Below are 19,853 nucleotides of genomic sequence, written 5' to 3' on the forward strand. Positions count from 1 at the left end.
AACATTTAACAACAATCCTATGTCACGCGTGTTTGTAATTTGTTTTCCCTTTTATTTCTTTTAAAGAGAACGTTTATTTTAGTCTTCGAAAATATGCACGAACGACTGACGTATTTGAAGAAAACGTCACTTTTCCTAGACAGATACAAACACACAAGAAGACTTGGTAAATATGCTATAGTGTATCATCGCGGCAAGTGTTGGTATAGACTTCGTGTTAAAGTATTTAAGACTCATTGTGTAAAATTAGAAAACAAAAACGAAAAAAAAATACTATTACACTGAATCAATGGAAACACAAACACACATGTCTGAACTTATAAACAGTTAAGTTAGGTTAGATTACTAATAGGTTAAGAATAATACACTGACACTTTGCTACTGCTACCTTTAACCAATATCTGTTACTTTAATGAGGCATTTAATTGTGAATACAGCTTCAAATATACATATATTTTTCACATTTAGCCAACTTAATTACATTTGATGAGGATTGTCTACATTTAATATGTGAAAGATGTGCACAGTAAAACTTTTGTGATATTGGTTTTTAATAAATCAATTTTAAATGACCTTTTCAAGCAATAAAGTTTATCCAGGTATCTTATTAAGACTACTATTAAGTTGAGAAAGCAGGCAAAGAAATTGCAAAACCTCTAATGGATTTCAGTCAGTTTTTGGTTAACTTGAAATCAAAGGAGAAAATGCTATTTAACTGCTCCAGAAAACGCATTACGTGTAATTAAAAGATGGATGAAAACTCATAGTTTCTGCTAAGGTCTTTATCTTTTGCGGGTTAATGACTATTAAGGTTGAATTAAATCTTTCGACATATTTAAATGGTTTTATGCACGTAGTAATACATCTTGTCAACGACAAAATAACTTAGACAGACATCTATAATTTTGAATATACATGAAGCAATATTAATCCAACTAAATTTTTTTGTGTTGAGTTACAATGTATATCTTAATCCCAACTAAGAAGGAATATATTATACTGTATACAAGGACTGAATGGCCTGCCGATCATTAACAATAAAAAAAAATGTCCGAAGGTTTTTTTTACATGACATCAGAAATACTTTTTCATCTTCTTCATGTTTTGACTTTAAACCCGCAAAGTTTTTTAATTAAAGACCGGCAAACAGCACTATGGACCGGAGATTTATATAAGTTTTTATTTTATTTTTTTTTTTTTGTTATTTTGATTATAAAACTAGAAAATGCTTTTGTAAAAAAGCGCATGTCTCCCCCAAAGCAAAGTCCTATAGGCAAGAAGTCAATAGGGGTCAGGAGCGAAAGTCAAAGAGACACTGAATGTTGGCTGCAATAGGGATCATCTACTTGGCATGTCCAGTCATCCCCCTAAATTTCAACACTAATGGCCTAGTGGTTCTCAAGTCACTGTTCAGGCTCCTGTGACCCTGACCTTTGATCAAGTGACCTCAAAATCAATAGGGGTCATTTACTCTGCATGTCCAATCATCCTGTTAAGTTTCAACATTGTAGGTCAAGTGGTTCTCAAGTTATTTCCAAAAAATGATTTTACATGAGCAAGCCACTGTGACCTTGACCTTTAATAGCCTGACCCCAAAATCAATAGGGGTCATCTACTCTGCATGTTCAATCATCCTATGAAGTTTCAACATTCTGGGTCAAGTGGTTCTCAAGTTATTGATCGGAACTGGTTATCAATGTTCAGGCCCCTGTGACCTTGACCTTTAACGGAGTGACCCCAAAAACAATAAGGGTCATTTACTCTGCATGAACAATCATCCTATGAAGTTTCAACATTCTGGGTCGAGAGGTTCTCAAGTTATTGATTGGAAATGGTTTTCCATGTTCAGGCCCCTGTGGCCTTGACCTTTCACAGAGTGACCCTAAAATCGTTAGGGTTCATCTACTCTGCATGACCAATCAGCCTACGAAGTTTCATCATTCTGGGTCAAATGGTTCTCAAGTTACTGACCGGAAATGGTTTTCAATGTGCGGGCCCCTGTGACCTTGACCTTTCACAGAGTGACCCCAAAATCGTTAGGGGTCATCTACCCTTTATGACCAATCATCCTATTAAGTTTCATCATTCTGGGTCAAGTGGTTCTCAAGTTACTGACCGGAAATGGTTTTCAATGTTCGGGCCTCTGTGACCTTGACCTTTAATGGAGTGACCCCAAAATCGATAGGGTTCATCTACTTTGCATGTACAATCATCCTATGAAGTTTCAACATTCTGGGTCAAGTGGTTCTCTAGTTATTGATCAGAAATGGTTTTCAATGTTCAGGCCCCTGTGACCTTGACCTTTGACGGAGTGATCCCATAATCAATAAAGATCATCTACTCTTTATGACCAATTATCCTATCAAGTTTCAACATTCTGGGTCAGGTGGTTCTCTAGTTATTGATTAGAAATGGTTTTCAATGTTTAGGCCCCTGTGACCTTGACCTTTGACGAAGTGACCCCAAAATCAATAGGGGTCATCTACTCTTCATGACCAATCATCCTATGAAGTTTCAACATTCTGGGTCAAGTGGTTCTCTAGTTATTGATCGGAAATGGTTTTCAATGTTCAGGCCCATGTGACCTTGACCTTTGACAGAGTGACCCCAAAATCAATAGGGGTCATCTACTCTTCATGACCAATCATCCTATGAAGTTTCATCATTCTGGGTCAAATGGTTCTCAAGTTACTGACCGGAAATGGTTTTCAATGTGCGGGCCCCTGTGACCTTGACCTTTCACAGAGTGACCCCAAAATCGTTAGTGGTCATCTACCCTTTATGACCAATCATCCTATTAAGTTTCAACATTCTGGGTCAAGTGGTTCTCAAGTTACTGACCGGAAATGGTTTTCAATGTTCGGGCCTCTGTGACCTTGACCTTTAATGGAGTGACCCCAAAATCGATAGGGGTCATCTACTTTGCATGTACAATCATCCTATGAAGTTTCAACATTCTGGGTCAAGTGGTTCTCTAGTTATTGATCAGAAATGGTTTTCAATGTTCAGGCCCCTGTGACCTTGACCTTTGACGGAGTGATCCTATAATCAATAAAGATCATCTACTCTTTATGACCAATTATCCTATCAAGTTTCAACATTCTGGGTCAGGTGGTTCTCTAGTTATTGATTAGAAATGGTTTTCAATGTTTAGGCCCCTGTGACCTTGACCTTTGACGAAGTGACCCCAAAATCAATAGGGGTCATCTACTCTTCATGACCAATCATCCTATGAAGTTTCAACATTCTGGGTCAAGTGGTTCTCTAGTTATTGATCGGAAATGGTTTTCAATGTTCAGGCCCATGTGACCTTGACCTTTGACAGAGTGACCCCAAAATCAATAGGGGTCATCTACTCTTCATGACCAATCATCCTATGAAGTTTCAACGTTCTGGGTCAAGTGGTTCTCTAGTTATTGATCGGAAATGGTTTTCAATGTTCAGGCCCCTGTGACCTTGACCTTTGATGGAGTGACCCCAAAAACAATAGAGGTCGTCTACTCTAGCAGCCCTACAACCCTATGAAGTTTGAAGGTTCTAGGTCAAATGGTTCTCCAGTTATTGCTCGGAAATGAAGTGTGACGTACGTACGTACGGACGGACGGACGGACGGACAGGGCAAAAACAATATGTCTCCTGGGGGAGACATAATAATATTTGAATGTGTAAGGCCAATCTGCATTTAAAAATTCCATTGGCATTACAAATTGGTGTCCTGTGAATTTTATCTGAATTTGAAATTTACGCTTAAAATATCAAGATTAGGAACAAATTTATTTTAAAATACTAGACGATAAAACAGGCCGATGATACTTGTATACAAACTCAGTTTCATTCCACGAAAGACGCGCGTTTCTCAAAAATCCGTAATTCTATTTTAATCATATCTATATGAAATCTGATTCTCAATTGTATTTGGTAGCTCTCTTAAAGAAATCTGATACTGTTTTTTTCTAGTCTGAACAAGCCATCTGCACATCACTTGAGATCCATTAGCTTAATATCGCTATGACAACGACACGAGCAGCAAATAAATTTTCAAGATATACAGTTACATCACTGACCATATCATCACCACTGACATGTTGCTAGGTAACCAAAATAGAAAACACTAAAAAAAGATGAAACTGAAAAGTTTACATACTGAGTAGGCGGGGTTGGACAGAGATCAAAGGAAATTCATATAACCTACTTTACATTAAAGTTGGAAACAAAATTCACTTATAGACAAGAATTATTCATAAAGCCAAACTCATGCAACAGTGTCGTAGATTATGTAGAGAAATAACAGTATTAACACATAAAATGTTTCCGTAAAAATATTACCATTGAAACTTCAAATACATGAAACTGAATCAAGTTACATAACAAAATGTCACTGCATGTTCTTCTGGTAAATTTTTCAAGAAAATTTCTATATAACTATTTTCTGTAATCAGATTTGTCTGGCTTATTCGGTATAACAAAATCGGTAATATCATGTGATCTATATTTTATTTAAATATAGGGCAAGTAATCTAAAAAAATCGTTTCTTCTGAGTTACTTTTAGTTTCTGCATTTCAATACGCTTGCTGCATTAAACTAATAAATAGTTTCCTCATTTTACGTTAAAACTTTAATGGTTTCTGTTAACCATAACTCAAACGTACCTTTTAGTTCGAATTCTTACGTTCTATAACATTTATCAGCAATATTTTAATATTTCTTTGGCATGATTTGGATTATTTTATAAATATACTTTACGCCTTCATCTTGCTGGATAATGGTGACGATGATGATGATGATAATAATGGTAATAATTGTGCCATATTACATAGCTCCACACTTCCATCAACGTTTCTTTAAAACATGTAGTTACATCAACTGTTACGAAAGTTAGTAAATCAATTTCTCTTGAAATGTCTGCACGACAGTTTGCAACAATTAAGCTATCGAGTGAAGTGTCCTACATAACAGCAAAATTTTAGAGGGGTTTGTTATTTTTCTCTTTCAAGCAGCACAGTTTGAGATGAATTTGCATGTGCGTTACGTCATTGGAGGAAACAGTAATATTCCAAAAGATAAAATCACAGATGGACAGATAAGGCTTTCAATTTCAAAAGTATTACCACACCTAAACTAATGAGTATATCCGAATAGAGACCCCTGGCTTTAAAGACCATATATTTTTTTTATTTCCGATATATACATTTCCTTTGGTCTTTTTTATTTATTTAACGCTCAATTAACTCTTTTTTTTCGAAATACAACTCTGTAAAAGATTGTGAATTCCGATACAGCAATAAGTTCTTTTTTGTTTTGTTGGGTGAAACGTTGCACCAACACAATCATAGGTCATTTCTAGCTTTTACGGTGAAGGAAGACCCCGGGTGCCCCTTCCTGCATTATTTCATCACGAGCGGGCACCTGGGTAGAGCCACCGACCTTCCGTAAGCCAGCTGGATATCTTCCTCACAATGAAGAATTCAACACCCCGAAGACCTTAACCACTCAACCACGGAGGCGCCGAACATACATTATCAGTGTATGATTAACATATTCCACACGACAATATCCAGAAATATCTGTATTTTTCATTTGAGTAAATCACGTAAATGTTTACGATACATGTACTTATATTTCCTGCATTCACCAATTTCGCGCGTTCCCGAACCCCAAAAATGCGCAAATATTAGAATTCCGCAAATGAATATGCTCCTACAGTAAACTGAATATTATTGAAATTTGGGCGAAATTTACCATGTCACAGCATGTAACATAAATAATAGGAAATAAATATAATGTAAACACGAATCTGAGTATGATGTGACTACGGTATTATTAATTTAATAACACACGGATTTTCAAAACAAACAAATTTTCGCAAAAAATATATAATTACGCGCTATGAAGTTTAAAAGGTTTTCTTGAGGTAAATTACAATTCAGGTTTTATTAAAAAAAAACAAAGATTTTAGATATTTACTAATCTTGGCACTGATAGTTACCAAACAGCCTCGTAAACAGCTGAATCCGATATTGTATTGATCTTGCAAATTCGTTGAAAATGAACGCATTCTACAGAATAACATACTGCTATACTGACTTTGTTTTAGATAGACAGAGCATTACTCAGAAGAAGCGTGTTCCATAAATATACTGAGCAAAACTGCTTTATCCTCCAGTTACTAACATTCGGGAAATGTATGGGGCACGTTAAAGAGCCAGGGAAGTTTCCGAAACTTGGGCGTTCTCTGTACCTTGCACTATTCTCCCAATAAAATTACTAACATCGTCTATACAGGTTACCGATGGTGACTATAAATAAGCTAATGATAAAAATGCATCGAATATAGTTTGGAAATACTTTGTATTGCATTTACTCAACGTTCCTATTCGACGTCAGGTTAGAGTAGAATCAAAGTGATTTATGTTGCAAGAAACGTTTTATTTGAATATAAACATAATTAAAAAAACATTTTCCTTTCTTTATTTGGCTGTTGTCCGGAATTATGTAACACAAGTTAGAAACAATAAATATGATTAAATTAATTAATTATATGATTCATATCCTGTCAGTTTTATAGTTAATCTTTACATAATAATGTAGTACTTAGATAACTGAGTTAAGCTTACAATATGGTCGTGTAAACTGTGCCGAAAAATAAGCGTGGACGTAATACTGCAACTGTTTTATGACATTACTCTTCTTCTGTATCAATTTGGTCAAAGACTTGCCAAACACAACAGGCATGTGCTAAACAGATGACCTCTTGACGCAAAGAGAACAATTTCTCTGAATCCATAGCACGGAGCTCACAATTCTTAACGGGATTTTGTCGAATTTTGACACTAGGTTGATACAAAAGCTGATATTTTTATCTAGTTTGAACAAGCAATCAGGACAGCTCTCGAATTCCATTAGGTTATTATTGCTATGACAACGGCATGAGTAGCAAACAAAATAAATCACTGATCAATTCCATCTTAAAAGGCACAGTGCTAAGTTACTGAAATAAGAAAAAGAAAGGCAAGATAAATCGAAAAGGATCGAAGAACGGATGAAAGATGTGAGACGGACAAAATCTCGTAAATCCTAATAAAATTCCTATTTTGCTTAGATATCTAAGGAAACAAAATACATAATTTAACAAATAAAGATCAGATCGTTACTGAACATCAAGAGAAGGCAACAACAGAAAGAACATAAAAATCTTTAAGAAAGAAGTAATCAAAATGGATCTCAAAACCAAACTCCGCAGTAATTTGATAAAGTTTGTTATATGTTAGTCACACTTCTGATGGGGCCTCCGTGGCCGAGTGCTTAAGGTCTCTGATTTCAAATCACTTGCCCCTCATCAATATGGGTTCAAGCCTCACTCGGGGCGTTGAATTCTTCATGTGAGGAAGCAACCCAGCTGGCATATGGAAGGTCGGTGGTTCTACCCAGGTGTCCGCATGAAATACTAGTAATGCATGGAGGGGCACCTGGGGTCTTCCACCACCATCAAAGCTGGAAAGTCGCCATATGACTTATAATTGAGTCGATGCGAAATATAAACAAACAAAAAATAAAGTTACACTCCTGATATTGTATAACCTTCACCCAAAATAAAGAATGAACTGTTTCTTATCTCAACAAAGGATATTACTGCATTTGTCTGCCCTGTGGCTATAGTGTCATTATTGGCCTTTAAATACCAAAGAACTGAATCCATTGCCAGTACATCCCACTACACTCAAGGAAGCGCAAACATTCATTTGTTTTTGTTTTATTTGTTTGTTGTCAAAGCAGAGAATTTAAGGTCATAACGACTTTGTTATAGGTCATGTGGCGACTTTCCAGCTTCCGATGGTAGGTGAATACATGTGCCCCCTTCGGGAATTATTTCAGGCGACAACGGGCAACTGGCTAGAACAACTGAGCTTCCGTCAGCCAGCTTGACGACCTCCTCATATTAAAACATTGTTATCAAAATCTATCAAATATTGATGCCTGGTAAGCTCATATAATTTTGGTACTATTTGAAAGTATATTGTCTACTGAAAAAGAAAATATAAATTACATGACAAAAATATGTTATAAAGTTTTTATTATTTACTTTATAGTCTTCAATGATACTTCAACAGAAATTCCGTTATTACAGTGTAAGATTGATTATTTCTCAGTCAAAAACATGACTGTTATGATTCTTGCATATTATTTATGGTCATCTTATTTACTAATTCTTGTTTAGCAGATACAACTCTTTCAAATGATACTAAAACAAGAAATTTCTTAAAAAAATGAATTGTAGTAAGACAAGAAGTTTATGAGGTTTTCATATCATTTGTGTTATTCTGTCATCTATCTAACATTTTGCAAGTAGTAAAACTAAAAACCACACTTTAACAAGTTAAATGGTTCTCTTTTATTTTTTTCACAAAGGTTTCGTATGTGTGCACTTTTGTGTTCGTTTATTCTACGCAGTGGTCTGGAATACACTTCTCTACCTAGAAGACTTTAATCGATCGTTAATCACACCCTTATTCATGTGATACGCAGACAGTATTCAGCTCTTTCCGTAAACTGATATATGTTGGTATTTGAACAGATTTCTATTATATTTATTAAACTAACGTATCATTTTCAGATCAATATTTTTGCTAAATACTGAGTGAAGCGTAGCTTTAAAACTGTAAACAGCGTCATTAAGGATAAACGCTTTGTCTGACATTTCACTCAGCGTTGCACAATCAGAAGAGTGAAAGAAATAAACACCCTCTTCCAATCAGGCAGAGTGTTGCATAAATCTTTCATTTTGACAAATTATCTATAATGCGCTATCAAGTAGTCTGCTTTGCAAACTTAAGTCATGTTGCATGGGTCGGGCCAGGTCACGAACTCGTTCTTAGTACGGCATTCGCCGAAAAACATGGAGATCACCAGGCATCGAAATCCCTATCGAAGTTTTCAATCCTACAGCAGCAATCTGTACGTTTCTTTACCATTGAGGCACAGCTTTACATAACTTTTAACATTTATAAACAGCCTCGGAAATAGCAAACTTATACATTTGTATCTGTTTTGTTTGTATAACAAGATCATTGATTTGGTTGTTGCGAAGAATTCTCTTCATCTGACAGGTCAGACAATATCACGATAAAGCAGCAAACGTCATACTATAGTTTATATAACAGCATGCCCAAGCCAACTATCACTACGTAAGTTTTTTTTTGTTTTTTTTTCATATTCACGTAACTTACTTACAAATACTACGATGAATTATTAGCGTTGTACCGAGAAATATGCACGAGCTCTGAAGCAAAAATACTGCCCGACTGTAGGTGCACAATATTATTTTTGATGTAAAAGTAATAAGCTTTTTATACGTACGCATCTACTCTTATTTGTGTTAAGTAAAAGATATCAGTAAAATTGAAAATACCGTCGTAACGTACCAGAAATCGTAAAAGGTCCTATTGTATTGGAGATACTTATGTAATAATATACGAAACGGTTCTGAAGACTTGTCCTGGCAATTTTACTCTGGCTAAACAATTGAAGTTTTTACGAAACATTAAAACTTAGCACTACTTTTTAACAAATGATTCTATTACGTCATACGCTACTCTCGTGCTCATATGAGATGCGCGCCAACCGTGACCGTGATTATTCAGTGCGCTTTGAGATTTCGTCGAGAGCAGACGAATCTCCGTCTACAGGTGCTGTAGATTAATACTGTGACCGTGCAGTAAACTTTTATCAAGGTGTCTTGATAAACTTTATAGTCTCTAAACAAAGTGTACTGGTTTAATTTCTTTGATAAATACAACGAGGTTGTATTTTTTTGAAATAAAAAATTTATAAGCAACGTGGTTGCTTAAATCCTACTGAATAATTGTATTTCAGTTATTTATAAACTTCCGTTTATGGAAATTTTCCAACCTAATTGTTTGGGTTGGAGATTATTCTTCCTGTAATCAGCTGTTCAACATGGCGGAAAGTATGCTGCAAAATAAAAATTCGGCCAAAAATTCACCCCAAATAATGCAAGCTAAAGAAACAGGTGCTTCGCAGAAGCCAGATGCCGATGCAATTCAGCCAGAAGGTTCCTCGGGGAGGAAAGAAACTGGAAAAAAGTCAGAAAAACAGCCTGTAAAGTCATCAGCAAAGTCAAAGGCTCCTATCACGTGCGAGAAGGACTTGAATAAAGAAGTTCTGAAAATATTACAGGAAATGAACTCTAACATAAATAAGCAAGGTCAGGACTTGAAAATATTGTCTGAAAGAGTTGATACGTTGTATCAGGGCAATGACAGTAACCAGGACTCCTTTGACAGTAACCAGGGATGCTATGATGATTCATATGATTATGATGATGAGGGCGACGAGAATTACCCCCCTAATTATTCTGATAATGATCATTCAGTCGGAAATGAAGATGTCCAGATTGATCCACACCCGGTTGAACCCCCATTCAAGAAACCGAAGACATTATTTCAGGGTCTTTCTGACAAGTTTCTGCTTGCAGACAAAGTGGACACGAATGTAAACGAAGATCTTGCAGACTTTGTCAATAGATCTTTTAGAAACGGTGTTCCAGAGGAAACAATTCAAGAAATCCTCAAAGAAGTACACAGACCACAGAACTGTGAAGCTTTGACAAAAACCAGAGTTAATCCGGGTATGTGGAGATTGCTAAAGGCACATACCCAAACTGAGGATGCAAAAATGCAGTTGATTCAAAATTGTGTTGTCAAAGCATCAATTAACATTGTAAAGTTGTTGCACAAACAGGGAGACACCGATTCACAAGCATTTGAGTTGGGAAGTAATGCCTTGGCGCTGCTGGGCCATTCTAACAAACTTATTAATAACAGACGGAAAGAATCCCACAAGAATGATTTTGACCCTAAATACTTTCCACTGACGTCACCCAGCTTACCCTATACAGAGTTCCTCTATGGGAATGAAACGGATATAAACAAGAATGTTAAGGACATTCAAGATATGAGTAGAATCGGTAAAGTTGGGCGTACTCCACGTGGTAGAGGATACAGAAGTTTTCCGTATCGAAGGGGAGGTCGTGGAGGATTCAGACGTGGATATAGGGGTCGTGGTTACAGGCCTGCTGAAACGGCTGCTATACCCAGTTCCAACTACACAAAAAACTCCAAGGAGGGGCAGAAGAAGTAAAACAGGTTAGTCAGCAATTTGAGGCTGGTGGACTCAGATTTCATGAGGAAAATTGGAGAGAAATTACTCGGGATAAAAATATTTTAGACATTGTTAGACACTGTCGTATTGAATTTTTGGATTCTGTAAATCCTATACAAACAAGATGTTTTGTCACAAAATTCAGTGAAAAAGAGTCACTGATTGTAGATACAGAGATTAAAAAGTTACTGAACATGAAAGTTATCAAAAAAGTATCTCATCATCCTAACGAGTTTATTTCTCCAATTTTCCTTGTACCAAAAGCAAATCCTGGTGAATACAGAATGATATTGAATTTGAAAAAACTGAACCAATACATACCGTATCATCATTTTAAAATGGATACGTTTGAATCTATTTTACGTTTAGTTTCTCCAGATTGCTTCATGGCATCTGTAGATCTTCAAGATGCATATTATTCTGTATTCATTGCGGAAGAAGATCAAGTGAAGTTGAGATTTGAGCATCGTGGTATTTTATATCAATACCAAGCTTTACCAAATGGTATTTCTTTTGCCCCTAGATTATTTACAAAGCTTATGAAACCAATATATGCGTCACTTCGTGTACGTGGATACAAAAATTCAGGGTATATAGATGATTCTTTTTTGTCTGGTAACACATTTTTAGAATGTGAGCAAAATGTCAAAGACACGGTGAGCTTGATGTCAGATGTTGGTTTCATGATAAACAAAAAGAAATCAGTTTTGATTCCTACAAGAAAAATCACCTTTCTTGGTAACGACATAGACTCCGAAAAAATGGTCGTTACTCTTCCACAGAAAAAAGTTTTCACACTTTTAGAAGAATGCAAACAATTACATCGGAAATCAAAAGTGTCTATTCAAAATGTAGCAAGAGTTCTTGGCCTTATGGTTTCAAGCTTTTCTGCTGTTGAATTTGGCCACCTGTTCTACCGAAAAATAGAAAAAGAAAAAATTCAAGCATTGAAAAACTCGAAAGGTGATTTTTCTTCGAAAATGTATGTCACAGATGAAATGAGAACTGAATTGAAATGGTGGATAGACAATCTGTCTTCCCAGGAAAGAGTTATAGATCATGGTAATGCAGATTTAGTGATTGTGACTGATGCATCGTCCTTTGGATGGGCAGGAATATGTGAGAATCAGGAAATAGGTGGTAGATGGACTACTGCAGAAGCAGGGCATCATATCAATTATTTAGAACTATTGGCAGCCAGTTTGTCAGTCAAAGCATTCTGCATGCATAAGAAAAATATACATGTGCAAGTACAGTTAGATAACACATGTGCAGTGTCCTACATTAGGAACATGGGTGGTTGTAGGTCTTTAGAATGCAATGATTTAGTGCACAAACTGTGGGTTTGGTGTATGGGGAGATCAGTATGGTTATCTTCTACACATATTCCTGGAAAAGACAATATTTCTGATCATGGATCAAGAAATTTCAATGATAATGTCGAATGGAAGCTCAATGAGCAAATCTTTGACAATGTTACAAGTATCTGGGGCAAACCAGAAGTAGATATGTTTGCATCAAGGTTAAATTGTCAGTTGCCAAAGTATGTTTCATGGAAACCTGATGCTGAAGCATTTTTTGTGGATGCTTTCTCCTTAGACTGGTCTAAAATGTTTATGTACATTTTCTGTCCTTTCAGTTTGGTGGCACGAGCTCTACAGAAGCTGAGACAAGACCAAGGAGACTGTATTATGATAGTGCCACTTTGGCCCACACAGAATTGGTGGAACGACCTCCTAGAACTGTTGATAGACATTCCGTACATAATACCAGTGACATCCAAGGTACTTCAGATTCCATACACAGACAAAGTACATCCACTGGTAGGCAAACTAAATCTAGTTGCTTCTCGGTTATCAGGCAATCTTTCCAAGATAGAAACATTTCAGAGAGAGCTGCAGACATTATCATGTCCTCGTGGAAACCTTCAACACAAAAGCAGTACTCAGTTTACATTAAGAGATGGTTTCAGTTCTGTAGTGAAAAACAAGTTAATTCAGTTCAAGTTACTGTGAATAATGTTATAGACTTCTTAACAAGATTGTTTGATTCAGGACTGTCTTATGAAAGTATTAATATTGCAAGGAGTGCATTATCAGCTCTAGGAATCGTTCTTGATGGCTTCATTGTTGGCAAACATCCAGTTGTCACTAGATTTTGTAAGGGAACATATAACATTCGTCCACCTAAAGCAAGATACAAGGAGACGTGGCATGTAAGCAAGACAATTACTTATTTAAAAACTCTGATGCCACTTGAAAAATTGTCTTTGAAATTATTAACTTTAAAATTAGCGATGTTAATTGCTCTTACTCAAGCTTCTAGAGCTCAGTCATTACAGCTGTTGACGTTAGAAAACCTAAGGAAAGGTTCTGAGTTTTATGTGTTACAGTTTAAAGGTTCTTTAAAACAGTCAAAGCCAGGAAGGCGTGTACCATATGTTATGTTAAAAAGTTATCCGGATGCAAGTTTATGTGTTGTAAATACATTAAGTGAGTACATTAAACGGACTGAACCATTAAGGAATAATGAACAGTTACTGTTTATAAGTTATTTGAAACCACATGCAGCTGTTACCTCAAATACCATAAGCAGATGGTTAAAAACTATTATGAGTTTATCTGGCATAGACATATCTTTATTCAAAGCTCATAGTGTCAGGTCAGCTTCAACATCGAAAGCCAAGAACTGCCATATTCCTATACATGATATATTAAGTGTGGCAGGATGGACAAATTCACAGACTTTTGCACAGTTCTACCATAAAGACATTCAGCAGGAAGAGGCAACATTTGCAGATGCTGTGTTGTCCTGTTAATTCCAATTTCAGCAGGTATGTGCTGTGTTCAATTTTCTATTAATCATTTGAGACCAAAAATTTTGTCCTTTTGCTTTGAAGTCTCATATGAGCACGAGAGTAGCGTATGACGTAATAGAATCCCCCCAATCAAACGAGACTTACCTGAAGTTGATGTTTGGTTGGGATTCTATGTAGTCATACAGCTACTCGAAGGGATCATATGCCCACCCTGAAAGCATATGTATCCCTCCCTAAGTTTACGCTCTAAGCTTTTATGAGTACAGCCATGTATAAAAGGTTTGAAACTTTGCTGTTTAGACCAAAATTTTTGATCTAAAGCTTTTAATACTGAATAATCACGGTCACGGTTGGCGCGCATCTCATATGATCCCTTCGAGTAGCTGTATGACTACATAGAATCCCAACCAAACATCAACTTCAGGTAAGTCTCGTTTGATTGGGGGGATTTATGTTTGAAGTTCGAATCTGTGTTTTGTTTACGAATGTGTTTTATTTTGAAACCTTTTGTTTTAAAGGTAAATACGAGATGTTATGTGTATACTATATATTTCTGATTTTTTTTTACCGACTGTTAAGCAAACTGCTATTTAATTTCGATTCAAAATATAAGTTATGGCGGAAAACATTAAATTGATGCTAAATTTATCTGTCAAAACATTTTAGTGTTCAATATCCTTTACTCTTACATTTGTCTTACCTAGATAATATAACCGTACTAAAAGTTTATTGACCTTTGCTTAATAACCTGTTAAAATATTTAGCAGTTCCTAGAATAATGTCAATTACTAAACATAAATACATGTAAGATTCTCTCTTTCCAAACATCTGTCAGATACTTGGTATTTGGTATAAATATATTGTCCAAATTACTTCCGAAAATAGATAATTTAGTGCAATAAATTTAAGACTTCCAAATTCTATTGAATGATAAATTTAAGCTATGCGTCTGCTTCATATAAAATATCGTGAAGTACCTGTCATGGGAAATGTTGAAATTCCATAACATTTTAGATTATCAAAAGAAACTTCAAAGCCCAAGTGCTTTGTAATATAATAAGCAAGTCTGGCAGAACTTATGGAGAACTACATGAAATAGTTACTTTGATTATAGGTTATATGTACAAAGACTATCGCCACAACGAATAGTGTCACCGTATGAGCAGGGGCATACTATTGCTTAATGAAATATGAGCCGCACCATAAGAAAACCAACATAGTGAGTGCATTTGCGACCAACATGGATCCAGACCTGCAGTCTAGTCAGGATCCATGCGGTTCGCTAATGGTTTCTCTAATTGCAATAGGCTTTGAAAGCGAACAGTATGGATCCTGACCAGACTGCGCGGATGCAAACGCACTATGTTGGTTTTCTCATGGCGCGGCTCAAATATGTAGACCGATCAGTGATAATTCAGATATACTAGCGCAAAATTTTCATATTCAATTTGATAAAACTCAATTTGTAGTAAATTATTCATATTGCAAACCGCTTTGTAGCTGTATAACAAATATGCATAAAATGTAATGATGAAAGTAAATGCTTTTAGGAGGAAATTGAAAACCAAGCATTTAAAAAGATATGTTAAACATCACGAAACTTAATATTTATTAAGAAGTAGATTTCTGTGGCGGCATGACATACATGTATATTTACACACCACAATGAAAATACTGTATATATATATATATATTTACTATTCTCTTTCGAAATGTTAAAAATTGCATGATTAAAAAATATGCATAATTGCATTGTATTAGAATGTTTTAACCCTTACTCTACTAAATGTATATAATGGACGTGTCCATCTTTCAATTTGGATAGTGCCATTAACTGTTAAAAGGGGTGCTTACCAAAAGATACTGAATGAATGGTGAACAGTGAAGCTCATGATCAGACTGCACGGATGTGCAGGCAGGCTGATCATGAGCTACACTGATCGCAAAGGCAGAATCAGTCGTGTCAAGTATGATATGGCTTAAGTATATATACGACTAAAGTTAACCTTTCGTAATTATATTCCATATCATGTTATCTTTAATCAGGTATATGACGACGTGTATTAAAACGAAAAATGTTTGATCAATTTATTTCCTCCGATGATATATAAAATTTAGAGCGACATTAATCAGACTGATGTTTTCTCTTTCATTTATAAATAATATAATATATTGGCAATATTGTGGTAAATGAAACGTGTAAAACGAAATACCAGTGAAAGGTATCATGCCGTGATATTCCCATTAACTATATATGATCAAACATAAATTTGTTTTCTTTGATTGTTCTGAAATCAATTTCCACAACTGTTGATGGAATGGCATCAAGCATGAAGCTCTTAGGGCTTGTAACTAAACAAAAACACCATTTTACTGTGATTTGCTGAAACTATCTTCAAATGTAAGAAAACGGATAAGTTAGATAGGAAATGATGTTTATTCCAGAACATCTAGATACACAGTAGATATGATATCTGTCTACCTTTTGTTTAAGAAATAATAAATCTGTTCCTATATTTTATCAGTTAATAAAATATGGGCAGGAGTTTGGATGCGTAATAATTAGAATAATGCGTATTTAAGGAATATAATTTTTATTATTGGTCTATAGATCTACATACACTCTCTATACATACATGTACATAGTTTTTCAGTTCACTGATGGGTCTAATTATACTTTAATTTAAACTTTGAGATTAATTATATACCTACGAATTTTCTGTCTGAAATACAGCCTATATTTCACTAATGAATATTCAACCCTGTATTCAACTCCCATCGGATATGCAAAAAATTCAGTGATGTGACTAATAGCATTAGTTTTGACGTCGAATATGATGTCATAAATGACATAATGATGGTATTTCGACGTTCAGTGCGTCAAGAGGTTTATCGTATCAAATGAGATTTCACCCTTATTTGTCTAAAAGTTCAGTCTACTGTGTATATGATAAAGGGTCGCTAAAGCAGTACCTTGATCTAGAAGAATGAGTCCGGCTCCCGTGCATTATTCCAGACCGGATCACACCCGAGCAAGCGCCTAACGGGATCCAGGCCAGGCAAACTCCATGACAGCCGGATAACACATTGCAGATCTAGGTACTCTCATAAAAGTCCTTTGGTAATGACTTTGTAAAAATTATATTGCAAATGGTTACGACAGGGCTGCAACGCTTAACATTTATCATGACAGCCGGATAACACATTGCAGATCTAGGTACTCTCATAAAAATCCTTTGGTAATGACTTTGTAAAAATTATATTGCAAATGGTTACGACAGGGCTGCAACGCTTAACATTTATCATGACAGCCGGATAACACATTGCAGATCTAGGTACTCTCATAAAAATCCTTTGGTAATGACTTTGTAAAAATTATATTGCAAATGGTTACGACAGGGCTGCAACGCTTAACATTTATCATGACAGCCGGATAACACATTGCAGATCTAGGTACTCTCATAAAAATCCTTTGGTAATGACTTTGTAAAAATTATATTGCAAATGGTTACGACAGGGCTGCAACGCTTAACATTTATCATGACAGCCGGATAACACATTGCAGATCTAGGTACTCTCATAAAAATCCTTTGGTAATGACTTTGTAAAAATTATATTGCAAATGGTTACGACAGGGCTGCAACGCTTAACATTTATCATGACAGCCGGATAACACATTGCAGATCTAGGTACCCTCATAAAAATCCTTTGGTAATGACTTTGTAAAAATTATATTGCAAATGGTTACGACAGGGCTGCAACGCTTAACATTTATCAACGGCAAATCTCTAGTAGAAAATTTTTTTGCAGACCTACAGAGGCAAGTAATAGTTATGGCGACTTCTTAATCAGATTTCTGTTTAGAGAGGAGGCCAGAGGATGGTCATCTGTTATTGGATTTCTGTCCTCTGTCCCGGACAAGTAACTATGAGTGATTGTACCGTCACTATCGCAAAATAACTTCATTATAAGAAATTCCCATGTCAAGTTGGAAGAGTCTTGTTAGCTATACGGCAACCTAAAATCACAACAGTTGCTTTGATCATTATAAACGACTAGTTCCCTTTATGTTACATACTAGTGTATGAAAAATTACAGTTTTTTCACATTTATTTTTTTACTTTCTGTCAGCCTAACACTGAATTTATTATATTCTTGAGCTGTTATGGAACTCCTTCAATTAAAAATTTGTCTATTATGTTTTTGTTGCAGTTGACTCGATTGTTAGTTCAGACAGCAAAACCTATACCTTAAAGCGGACTACATTAAGGAAGTACAGGTGTTAGATATAGTACTGGACACACAAACAATTATCCCACCTTGCTCTTATCTATACAGAACAGAACAGAACAGAACATATTCTTTATTTCCAGTAACTTAAACAATATAATGTTTCTCGTTACATATCATCAGTATAGAGTATATTTATGTGTGACTAAGGACGGTGAACAAAATCAGACAGTGAAATAAATACATGTGCTTATAGAGGGTGAACTAAAATAGCAACCGTAACATGTGGTATTTACTTGAAGTATACAATATATGAATGCAAAGCAAGTGAAACATTGTTTGAATTTCAAATGAAATAGTACATCTGAATTTATTTTATTAGACTTAAAACATTTTCTTACAAGACAATGTAAATAAAACGCTCCCCGCCAGAATCATTTCCACATCTAAATAGTAACCAAAGAAGCACACTTTAAAACACAAAATATATCAATCAAAAACCCATGGAATAGTTAACGTGCGTTCTCTGTGGCGGTTCTAAGAAAGAAACAATTACAGGCATGACGAAGCAGGACAAGGAACAATTATCAAACCAACACTAATTTCATATTTTCCACTTGTGTATACCTATTAAAATGTCATTATCTATGTAATCAAAAACAAAGTTAAACGTTAGCCAAAGCTCATTTTCTCAACATCGATATTTTAACACTATAATTACTGTAACATTAATTGTATTCATTCCATTTCTTTTGAAAACAATACAATGTATTGCCAATACAGTAGTAAATGAAACGTGTAGAATGAAATACAAATGAAAGGCAACACGCGCTGATATTGCTATTAACTACAGGTGATCAATACAATAAATGTCTTTTCTTTGATTGTTTTCTTATCAGTTTTACAAATGCTACCAGAATTGTACAAAGCATGAAGCTCTGTAGGGCTGTAACGAAACAAAAATATAGTGATGTTCTGACTTGCTGAAATTACCTAAAAAATACAAAGGAATAGATGAGTTAGATAGGAAATGATTGGTATTCCAGACATCGCGAACAGCGCAATTCTGAATCAATTATCATTTTGTTATAAACACTGTGTCATGATATTGTAGTCTATGCATATTTTTAAGACAAAGCTGCAACATTTAATTGTGACTAGAGCTGAGACTTATTTCTGAAAGTTTTCGACTGGTACTTCAGATTTTTTTGTGTCAGCCCTTCAGTGTCAAGTTGAGGTACAGGGAATTTACATATCAGTTTTTCAAACTGCGGAGATTAAAGAATGCTCAAAGACTTCTGTCTTCTAGGACAAGAAATAATTAAAGGTACTCTCACTACGACAAGAAACTATCACGTCCTGAGTTTAACACAATAATAAATTTGAAACAGCTATTCATTACTACATATTCAAAGCCGCAGGTTTTTAATTAACTCGATTTCCTAAATTAATACTTGATTTGATTTAGTCAACAAATCTGTTTATAGTAGCTTTTTTTCTGAACAACTACAGTAAAGCAACCAACTCTAGCGTTTGAAACTAAAAGAAAAGACTGAGAGAAAATTTAGAAAATAATATCGAGTAAAATCCGACTGATTTTATCAAGACAACACAATATCTATTAAT

At 35.3% G+C, this 19,853-nt stretch overlaps 3 protein-coding genes across 3 annotated transcripts in view; 2 read left to right on the forward strand and 1 right to left on the reverse strand.

Moving 5' to 3' along the window:
* The window catches only part of LOC123557771 (cyclic nucleotide-gated cation channel alpha-3-like), a 111,280-nt gene that overhangs the window by 68,434 nt on the left and 22,993 nt on the right, over positions 1-19,853 (reverse strand). The window lies entirely within an intron of this gene.
* Positions 9,665-12,954, forward strand: LOC123540160 (uncharacterized). Its single transcript, XM_045324968.2, has 2 exons — positions 9,665-11,163; positions 12,819-12,954. The coding sequence occupies exon 1, from the start codon at positions 9,956-9,958 to the stop codon at positions 11,156-11,158; it is 1,203 nt and encodes a 400-aa protein (XP_045180903.2). The 5' UTR covers positions 9,665-9,955; the 3' UTR covers positions 11,159-11,163; positions 12,819-12,954.
* Positions 11,518-13,194, forward strand: LOC128557387 (uncharacterized). Its single transcript, XM_053544722.1, has one exon. It carries the CDS (start codon positions 11,518-11,520, stop codon positions 13,192-13,194), a length of 1,677 nt encoding a protein of 558 aa, XP_053400697.1.

This window comes from Mercenaria mercenaria, chromosome 5, assembly GCF_021730395.1.
Source record: "Mercenaria mercenaria strain notata chromosome 5, MADL_Memer_1, whole genome shotgun sequence".
In the NCBI taxonomy this organism is placed as follows: Eukaryota; Metazoa; Mollusca; class Bivalvia; order Venerida; family Veneridae; genus Mercenaria; species Mercenaria mercenaria.